At 36.7% G+C, this 11,590-nt stretch overlaps 1 protein-coding gene across 2 annotated transcripts in view; it reads left to right on the top strand.

Annotated features, from left to right (window-relative positions):
• The window catches only part of NLRP12 (NLR family pyrin domain containing 12), a 183,120-nt gene extending 177,970 nt beyond the window's left edge, over positions 1–5,150 (top strand). Inside the window, exons 13-14 of one of the 2 annotated variants that reach the window (XM_053722015.1) lie at positions 1,006–1,060; positions 4,549–5,150. In XM_053722015.1, the coding sequence (XP_053577990.1) occupies positions 1,006–1,059 (54 nt within the window). In that variant the 3' untranslated portion in view covers position 1,060; positions 4,549–5,150. The remainder of the gene's footprint in view (positions 1–1,005; positions 1,061–4,548) is intronic. The other variant, XM_053722017.1, reaches the window with a different exon arrangement.
• Positions 5,151–11,590: the final 6,440 nt, after the last annotated feature.

Here is an 11,590-nt window from a genome sequence, read left to right on the forward strand (position 1 = left end):
CCTGATATTTCTCCTACTGTTCATTGTTCCCTTGGCAGAAGGACTGGGATATGAGGGAAGTGGGGGAGGTATTTAGGCCTTTGGCTGGGGTGTCTTTGCCTCCTCCTGGTGGCCAGGTTCTGTTTTTCCCACAAGTAAGGAATGAAGCTGTGGACTCTCCTCATACAGAAGGAAAGGAACACTTCACTAATAAATAAGGTTTACAATGAACTTGTAATATCAAGTTGAACGCAAATGATAGCGCAGTGCAGCAATATTGCTTACCATGTCCTGCACTATCTTTAGCGCACCACTTTTAACCTGGCCCATAGTTGGTTAATGGAATTAATATATTTTTTGTGTTGCAATTGGATAGTGTTTTAACCAGTGAATTAACCAAACTAAAGGTTTTAATGTCAATTCCTGATAGGTATATGTTGGTACTGGTATCTCTATTGATTTCAAAATTATCGATATATTGTAGATATGTATATTTCTCATTTTACACTAAATTGATGCTGATCACATATTTTTCATCATTTGTTATTTGACAAACTGCAGTCATCGAAAATTGTCATTGCTGTTGTTTTTAGGTCGGATCATGTGCAGATGGTTGTCCATTATCATTTATCATATATGTATTATTGTTCGATCTGTGGGCGTTGATCATTTCCTTTGTGTGTTGAATTTTATGTATTTTGTTTGCAATATCTCTTCAATGTGTGACTTTTCTAATATGGAAATTGTGTTATCGTTTGCATTGTGATCACTTAAAACTTGAAAACGCATATCAGGAGCTGATAAACAGCTGATAAGCAGTTGATAAACACGTTTGTCAAGATTGAAATCGAAACCATAACTAGAAAGTTACATGCTCTAACTAATAAGAGAATGTCACTCACTTAGAATGTCCCTTCATTGCGTATGTACGGCAATACTGAAGAGCGCTGTTTTAAAACACATTTAGCTATGCATATTTTTTTAGTATGATATATTAATTCATTGCATTAAAAATCTATTTTCTAGAAACACGATACCTGCATCCCCACTATTTGTGACAGATTGTGTGTAGTGTTATAAGGTAAGATTTTTCCTCATAATATTATTAAACTATATATATAAAAAATAATCATTTTCAATATTATATATTTATGCATACAAAGAGAGAAACGCTCTACTAGGAATTAACAACAGCTCATCAGCTATTTCTATGGCAATTTACCACCCACGATCAGCCTCTTTAACCCAGTTGTGCTTTACACAGAGGAAAACTTTCCTGAATTATATCAGTCTGATCCCACCAAGTAAGGTCAGCCCAGCCCCGACATACCAGGCAATTCTCCTCTGAACAAGGAACATGACAACCCCAGATGATCGTTTCAGCCTCCTATGGGCCTCCTCAGTGAGGTGCAGTCATATTCTTCTAAGCACACTGGGCAAGGAGTTCACATCTGGTTTCCCCCATCACCAGTGTGCTTAGAGGAATGTGGCTGCACCTCACTGAAGAGGCCCATAGGAGGCCGAAACGATCTTCTGCGGTTGTCATGTTCCTTGTTTAGAGGAGAATTGCCTGGTATTTCGGGGCTGGACTGACCTTACTTGGTGGGATCAGACTGCTATACTTCAGGAAAGTTTATCTTTGTAAAAACCACACTGGTCTAAATCGGGTGGTAAATCGCCATAGAACTAACTGATGAGCTGTTGTTCGTTCGTGGTAGAGCGCTTCTCTCTTTGTATGTATATATGTATGTATGTATGTATGTGTGTGTATATATATTTATATATATATATATATATATATATATATATATATATACAGGTATGCGCCACATAACGTCCGTTTGGGCAACGTCCAACCTCATATACATCCGTAGTCCCATAAGGTTATAATAGAGTTCAGAAATCCCGATCAGAGAACGGGATGTAGTGGACGTAACCAGACGTAGCGAAAGCAATACCGTACAAAGAGATTGTAAATATATAACCTATAATACAGTACATATGTCTTGACGTAACAGTGAATGCATCAAATTGTAAGGAGCAGCATTAAACCTCTTGACTCGTAAATCAAATAATAAATAAATTGTAGCGTTATCTGTGTGTAATTTTTTTTTTTTTAAATATATTACGATGAAGTGCATCATGGTTCCCATACACAGCAAAACCAGTATTTAGTCAATACAAATACTGTACACTACAGTATCCCATATAACTTTGCTAAATATGTATGTAGTTTGGTGTTCGCACAATGTCCAAATCACAGAATGCATTGTTAAGTGATGCATGCCTATATATATATAATAAAAGATTTCCCAAGGGAAAGGTAGCAAAGAACCAGAGACAAAAAACTTTGTATGCTTGTATTTATTCAGCAAAGTTGCCAAGTATCAGGTAGATAGACAAAATGACACCTGACGCGTTTTGCACATGCGCACATGCGCTTCATCAGAGGCTATATATATATATATATATATATATATATATGTGTGTGTGTGTGTGTGTGTGTGTAAGAATATTGTACATGTAAACAAAGGTCAAATGAGTCTGTTTCAGAGTATATGAAGAGGTTTAGAGATTGCTGGATACAGGAATGTTGTTTAGATTTAGATGACAATATGGGCAAACTGTATGTACAGTACATGTTAAATTATATGTATCCACAGACAGCACAGATAATTAAGCAAACTGTAACAGGAATACACTTGAAAACTCCTTTGCAGTTTGAACAAGAGGTAAGGGAGAAAGGTGCAGCAGGTCTGTTCCCTGCTGAACAAATTAGTGGGGATTTTGCAGGCTTTCAAGGTAATAGAGGGAAAGGAAATAGGGGAAGAGGAAGAGGTAATTTCAATAAACAAGGAAGAGGACATTTTAATAATCAGAACTTTAATGGCCAAAATTGCAACACATTTAATAGTCAGACTAGAAATGTTATTCAAAACTCCTCCCAAGGTAACTAAGGTTGTTATAATTGTGGGGCCCTAGATCATTAGCAGAGAATGCTCACATCCACGACAGACACAGGGCACACAAAAAAGATCTCAAAGTACAAATCAGCAGGCACCGACACACCCACAACAGCAACAGCAATCACAAAATCCAGTACATTATCCTATATCCTGGAATGCTGGAAATACTTACTAGGACAGCCAGCAGACGAGACTCCTCACATATTATATGACCCAAATTACACACTCATGGGATGAGCTACCACTCCTCTCTGTGATTGTCAATCAAGTTCCCTATGATTTTTTAGTGGACACAGGAGCTAGTGCTTCTAGTATTTCTAAACATGAATATCAAGGGCCAATTACTAAGACATGTAAAAGATCTGTTGACGTGGGTGGAGTCCCATTCCTTTGTCCCAAAACACCCCCTCTCACCGTACACCCTACTTCTGCATCACATGTCACACTAATGCATACATTTCGTATAATGCCACAATCTCCAGTTAACTTATTGGGACGCGACCTGCTAGGTAAATTAGGTATTAGCATTCAAATTGATCAACAGGGAGGTATACAAATTAACACACCATGGGAGGAAATGAGAATACCTGAAATATCACACCCTGATTACACACAAACACATGACTCGTATTTGCAAATGGTACATATTCCTTTGTTGGCACAAGATGCAGATTTAATCTCACTCCAACAATCAGCAACACATGACATTTCTTTTTGGGGAAATCATTGTCTGACCCCCCGACTCTAATGGTCTCTGGTCAGACAAAGAGGGGAGAGTGGGTATTCCAAAATCTGTAGCCCCTCTTTTTATCTTACACTATCATGGGATTGTACACATCAGTAAGAAAAATACCGAACACAACATGTCACAACGTTATGTTATACATGATTTACATTCAATGATAGATGCACAACTAAACAGATGCCTAACATGTGCAGGCAAGAATCCTGGAGGTACCATACATGGTAAATTAGATCATCTACCACCACCTGATGGCGCTATGCAAACATTATAGATTGATTTTACACACATGCCCACTGCAAAAGGAGGCATAAAATACTTACCTGTTATCGTAGATCAATTCAGTAAATGGGTAGAGGCTTTTCCCACAGCAAGAGAAAAAGCTAAAAAAAGTAGCTAAAAATTTGTGTAAAGAAATTATACTTAGGTTTGGCTGCCCTCTACAAATAAATAGTGACAGAGGTACTCCATTTATTTCTCAAGTAACTCAGCAAGTTTGTACTTTCCATTGACTGGACATTTCACATCCCATATCATCCTGAATCCTCAGGTCAGGTAGAGAGGATGAATAGAACTATAAAAGAAAAGTTGAGGAAGGGAACTGATGGTACTTTTACTAATTGGCCTGAACATTTACCTGCAGTATTGGCAGAAGTCAGAATGACCCCTGGTGCCACTAAGGGTTATTCACCCTTTGAAATTTTAATGGGCAGACCCTTCCAAACTCCTTGGTGTAAACATAAGGGTGCTCCTGTGGTAAGGGGAGACCTGAATGTTATTCAAGAGGAGTATGTTTTGCAACTTGTAGATAAACTGAATGGCATTTATGGTGATGTATCTTATTATTTGCCTCCCTTTCAGGTACACCGACAAACCCTTTCAAGCCTGGAGACAAGGTCCTTGTGAAGCGACTGCACAAAAATAAAAGCCTGGATCCTCCCTTCGGACAACCCACAGAGGTGACTCGTACTGCTATCCTTACTGACGAGAGCCCGACATGGCTCCATGCCAGCCGGATCAAGGCAGCCCCACAGAATGGAAAGAGAGACGCTGGTCCTTCAGTGCCCGCTCCTCGGTCTGACAAGCTGCCATCTACCTGTTGATCTTATCAGCCCTTGTTGGTGCTGCCACTGGCCGAGTGGCCACCTTGATCATTGGAGTCCCAATGTATAAGTTTAGCCCATTCCCTTGCCCTGGTGCGCCCCTGCACAATGGTAATAATGACACCCCAAGGAACACCCACCTTCTCATCCTTCATACCCTATATATCACACCCTTACTTTTATATAACTTACATATCTGTTAATTTCCTTATGACAATTATTGAGGCCTATATACTTTGACCACTTTCGTACTTATTTTATTTTCAAAATCTTTGTATATTATTCTTTCAGAATAAAAGGAGGCAATGTAAGAATATTATATTATATTATGTATAATATATTATACTTTATATCTTATAAGTATGTGTCCTTATTTACTTTGAACTATAACTATATGTTATGTATTTTTATTGTATCAAACTTAATACTAGAATTTGTTGTTAATCATGAACTCTGTATAAATACCATACATGTACTGTTGAACTTTTTAGCCACATGCAAGAAATGCTGACCACACAGACAAAGGCAAAAGGAGAACTATACATTACAAGTGTATTTCAGGACTCCATTTTTTTCTGTTGTAATGTCAAATCTACTTTTAGACCTCAAGATATCACAAACACTGAGTAAGATACATCTGTTGTTATTCAACCTTAAGAATGAGGTAAGGATTATGTGTTTCACTGTATTTCTGAATAGTATTTAACCTCTTAAGGACATGTGACAGAATATTTCCGTCATAAAACAATTGAGCAAACTGAAAGCTGTGTCCTTAAAGGGACACTGTACCCAAACATTTTCTTTTGTGATTCAGATTGAGCATGACATTTTAAGCAACTTTCTAATTTACTCCTATTATCAAATTTTCTTCATTCTCTTGGTATCTTTACTTGAAATTCAAAAATGTAAGTTTAGATGCCGGCCCATTTTTGGTGAACAACCTGGGTTGTCCTTGCTGATTGGTGGATAAATTCATCCACCAATAAAAAAGTGCTGTCCAGAGTACTGAAACCAAAAAAAAGCTTAGATGCCTTCTTTTTCAAATAATGATAGCAAGAGAACGAAGAAAAATTGATAATAGGAGTAAATTAGAAAGTTGCTTAAAATTGCATGCTCTTTCTGAATTACAAAAGAAAAAATTTGGGTACAGTGTCCCTTTAAAGGGTTAAACTCCATGTGTCCCTAAAATAAACAGAGCTGTTTACACTACTCATGAGTGTGTGTGAATGGTTCTCCAAGCGCTTGATGTTTTCAGAGTGCCTTGTCAGTGTCCAGCAAGAGAGGGGAAAGAGAGAGAGAATCTTGTTGTTACAGTTATAAGGGGTCCCTGGTCCTAGAAATAAGCCTTATCAATATGTGTGTTTGTTTTAGATTCCCCAAATTTGTAAAGGAAGTGTGAGAATGATAACAGAAATCTGTAAAACACAAAATACATTTTTAAAAGCATATATGTTTTGCAGTACATTAAAACACCCCTCTACAAGCCTTTTGTGTATTTTATTTTATCTGCTATGGCCAGTTAGGGAAAGATATATATGATTTGGAACCCAATAGGATGTACTTCAGCCTCTCTGGATAAAGTGGAAAAAATAACAGAAATTTTAGGATAAATTACAGGAAAGACAGGCAAAATAAATAATTAAAGTATAATTTAAAGGGATAGAGCATTCAATTTTAAGCAACTTTCTAATTTATTCCTATTATCAATTTGTCTTCATTCTCTTGGTATCTTTATTTGAAAAAGCAAGAATGAAAGCTTTGGAGCTGGCCCAATTTAGGTTTAGCACCTGGATTGCACATGCTGATTGGATAGCTAAATGTAGCCATGAATCAGCAAGCGCTATCCAGGGTGCTGAACCAAAGATGCGCCGGATTGAAAGCTTTCATTCCTGCTTTTTCGAATAAAGATACCAAGAGAACAAAGAAAAATTGATAATAGAAGTAAATTAGAAAGTTGCTTAAAATTGCATGCTCTATCCGAATCATGAAAGAAGAAAAAATGAGTTTAGTATCCCTTTAAAGGATATTGTACAAAAAAAACTATTCTTCATTTACACACATAAATTGATTTTCATTCGTAAGGTGGTAAGAGTCCAAAGGTCTATTACTCCTGTGATTCAACTCCTGGCCACTAAGAAGAGACAAATATTTCCCCGGAGAGGCTGGAGTACATCCTATAGGATGAAAATCATATATACTTTTCCCTTACTGGCCATAGCAGATATAGCAGACTCTCACCACCTCAAAAGAAATGAATTTATCAGGTAAGCATGCATTTTTATTTATTTTTTTAACTGAAAAAATGTTAAAGGGCCATGATACCCAAATGTTGAAACACTTGAAAGTGATGCAGCATAGCTGTAAACAGCTGACTAGAAAATATCACCTGAACATCTCTATGTAAAAAAGAAAGATATTTTACCTCAAAAATTCCTCAGTAGCCACATCCCATTGTAAAGGAATACTAAGCAGCAAATCAGTATGTCTGTCCCGGGACAGCTAAGGAAGTGAGCTTACGTGCACACTAAGCTTATGTCCCTATTCAGTTTAAGGAAGTTTACTATGAAATCTCATGAGAGTTAAGTCATGAGATCACAGTAAAAGAGTTCATGACATCAGCACTGTTGATGCTCATTGGCTGCTGTTCATTTCTTCATTATTTTTTTTTTATATTTTTTTTACCTGCAGCTGGGCAGCAGCTAAGTATAACTTTTTGATGAAATAATTTTTTATTTGAGTTTTCAGTTAAAGTTACAATCTTAAACATAAAGAATAAAATTAAAATAACAAGAGGATACAAGAAGAAGTGATGCATCACAGTCTAACTTTCTTAGCGTCTGCTTATAAAAGAGATAAATATTCATCTTATTACGTTATCTTGACCTTATGACAAAAAAAGAGAAAAATAAACAATATATCCACTAAGCATGGATGCAAACTAAACAAAGGTCACATTATATGTTTTAATATAAAACCAGGAAATAGCAGAAAAGAAAAGAGAAAGAATAAGTCTCCTGTAAAGGATCCAAAGAGAATAGAATATTTCCCTCAGACCCTGGCCCATCTTTATTGTTTTGCATGCCATCTTGTAAAGAAGCCTAGCTACTAACCACCCCTATCCTAAAATGTATCTATACAAGACATTGCAGCTTCACAGGTTTCTGAGACTAGTAGAGTCAAATATGATCCAGTAATACCATATTTTCTGAAAGGCTTCTTGCTTATCCTGTAATATTGCTGCTTGAGCTGACATGTCATGGTAGTGTCTGATTTTGCGTAGTATATCATCCCATGTTGGGCCTCCCACTTTCCAGTAACGGGATATACAGATCCTTGTGGCTGTGCAAGTGATCCTTATGAATTGATTTATATAATTATTAAATTCCTTGAGTCTGAAGTGTAGAAGTGCTTGGCCTCTAGTTAATGTAATGTGGCTATTCAGGACTGAGCTAAGAAACTGTGAAAGTCTATGCCAGACCGCTTGCACTAGTGGACAATCCCACCACATGTGTCTATATGTGCCTACTTGACCACATCCTCTGTAACAAAGTCTGGAGCCATTATAAGACGAGTGAGATGTTATCAGTGGCGTGAGATACCACCTAAAACTTGTCTTAATACAGTTTTCCACCATGTCTGCGCTTAGTAATCCTTTTTGCGAATCAAACAGCATCTCATTCCAAGTCTTAATGTCTAACTCTAGCTCCAGATCTGATTCCCACTTAAGTTGCAATGGGGATTTGGTAGTAGATGTAGCACTCTGAAGTGTTTGGTATAATTGTGTAATGGTTCCTCTAGACCTGTTAGTGGTGCTACATAATTTTTTTAATATAATAGGTGGTTTATCCTCTACCTTAGACAGAAAATGTTGGAGAGTGGAGGAGATTTGAAGGTATAAAAACCACTGTAGCTTGATAGGGTTAAGTTTGTCCCATAATTGGTTGTAAGTTAGCGGTTTGCCCTTGTCTAAAAAGTCTGCTATCCTATAGAGTCCTCTGTTTTCCAATTTTGCTATCGTCTGGATGTGACTTGATGGGACTATGCATTTGAGTGGAGTCCTAGTTGAATAAATGGGTAGAAGTTTGAAAGATGAGGTTAGTCTAGTCCATGTTTTGATCATAAAGTCAGTGATCGGTGACCTAGGGTGTTCGCGTAACTTAATGCTGTGTGGTTGCCAGATAACCAGTTCGTGAGGATAAATTTCAGATATGTCTGATTCTAATGTTGTCCATCTTATCTCATCCTCTAATTTGTTTATGAGTGGTTTGTGCTAGTCTTGCAGCCTGGAAATAGTGTCTTATGTTCGGTGCCCCCACTCCTCCCTGTTGTCTATGTATGGTTAGAATAGCTTTCGCGATCCTAACTTTTGTCTTGCCTCTAATGAACCCATTAATACGGTTTTGAAGGTCGTCCAAATCTCCCCCAGGAATACCTATTGGTAGGGCCCAAAAGAGGTAAAGTAGCCGCGGGAGTATCGTCATTTTTACTGCAGATAAGCGACCAAGCCAGGAAAATCCTAGCTTGCTTCACCTGACCAGATCTTGCCTAATAGTCTTAAACATTGGGGGGTAATTTACTCGGTATAACTCCGAAGAATGTCGCGCCAAATTAACTCCCAGGTATTTAAGGTGGTGTGAAACCCATTTGAATTCAAAGTTTAATTCTATTAATTTTGTGGTGTGGTCTGGTAGAACTAGTGGCATTGCCTGGCATTTTTTTAAATTTACTTTATAACCTGATATTTGAGAAAAGACTTTGAGAGTGTTATATAAATTTGGTAATGTAATTAGGGGTTTCGTCAGGGAGAGCAGAATATCATCCGCAAAAAGAGTAAGCTTATACTCTGAATGGTTTATTTTAATCCCCGTAATATCTGGTGAATGTCTAATATGTTGGGCCAAGGGCTCTATACATATAGCAAAAAGAAGCGGGGATAATGGACAACCCTGGCGCGTTCCGTTAAGAATCGCAAATTTATCTGATTGGTGACCCATAGCCTTGACACATGCGGTGGGATTAGAGTAGATGCTTTTGATTGCCGTGAGAAATGCCCCCTTGAAACCCATCATGGACAACACTGCCTGCATATAATCCCAGTCCACTCTATTGAACGCCTTCTCCGCGTCCAACGCCAGGAGCAGAGAAGGCGTCCTAGTCACATGTTAATAGTCTATCAGAGAAATCATTCTTCTTATGTTATCGGGAGCTTCCCTGCTTTTAATAAACCCAACCTGATCTGGGTGAATTATCTTAGGAAATAATTGTTTTAGTCGATTAGCTAAAAGTTTTGTAAATATATTTATGTCTAAGTATAACTTTTTACACTTACTCTGGTTAGTTGAGGAAATGGTGAGGTAAAATATCTTCCTTTTTTACATAGAGATGCTCAGGTGATATTTTGCTGTCAGCTTTTTACAGTTATACTGCATCAGTTTCAAGTGATTTAGCATATGAGTATTATGTCCCTTTAAGTAAAAGCTGTTTAAATGTAAATAATACAGTTTTGGTTTTGTATTGCCTCAGCTTTACTGATGGAGAGGGAGGGACAAGAAAACTGATTTATTTATGGCAGGAAAATTAGCTGTTTTATAAAAAAAATATTAAAAGCTAAAAACAAATACATTTTGATATGTCCTTTTCTAGACAAATGAAAGTAAAAGTTGACTACAATGTCCCTTTAAGCATCTTATGTGGAAATGCATTTTGAGTTTATTTTTTTCTTAAAGCAAACAACCGAACCACTTAGCCATTCTATTCCATACAGAATATTTTCTCATTTATCTTATTATGTGCTATGATACGAGTGGAGCTATATTTTGGGCACACTCTTGTGCATTATCTGTGCTAGAACTAAGCTTTTCGCGTGCATTACAAATTGAAAGTAGAATGTTTTCCCAAGAGCACTAACCCAAAGGCTACAAACAGCCGAAGTTAGAATATTGCAACCGCGTTAACGTATTCCCCCATAGACGTCAATGGAGCAAGAAATGTAGAAAATAACACGCTACTCAAGCGCAAACCCGATCGTATTTTCTCAAGTGCGCTAACCTGACATGAAAATATTAATATTTCACAAATGTTCTTCACAAAGCAGAATATGTTCTATTTATTCATATATATATATATATAATGTTTTTGGTTTTTTATATATATATATATATATATATATATATATATATACGTTAGCGTAGATGTGCACTCTCACTTAAATTGCAGCAACCAGGGTGCTAGTAGAATTAAGTATATCATCAAAGAAAGACCTTGCACTCACTGGATTTTTCAACAAAATTTTTACTTGGCAAAAATAGTGACGTTTCGGGGACGTCTGAGGAAGGGGATACACTGTCCCCGAAACGTCACTATTTTTGCCAAGTAAAAATTTTGTTGAAAAATCCAGTGAGTGCAAGGTCTTTCTTTGATGATATATATATATATATATATACACATGATTTTATATATATATATATATATATATATAGATATATAGATATAGATATATACACATATACATAGAAATATCTATTTATACATACTTAGAACATATTCAGCTATGTGCAGAACATTATAATGAGAAATATTTACAGTAAATACACGGTATAACACTTTATTAAATATGAATATTGAACAAATATGCTTTTACATGTTTTTATCTACTTGACTGTAAAGGGCTCCAATGCACTTATGTATATAAATACATATGTGCACATATATACAGTATATATATCTATACTATAATCACGTTTGTAACGCGTCCAATAGGTAATAAAAAAAAACTAATTTCCCGCAGTAAGTATTAAAAA

The sequence above is a fragment of the Bombina bombina genome, chromosome 7 (assembly GCF_027579735.1).
Source record: "Bombina bombina isolate aBomBom1 chromosome 7, aBomBom1.pri, whole genome shotgun sequence".
In the NCBI taxonomy this organism is placed as follows: domain Eukaryota; kingdom Metazoa; phylum Chordata; class Amphibia; order Anura; family Bombinatoridae; genus Bombina; species Bombina bombina.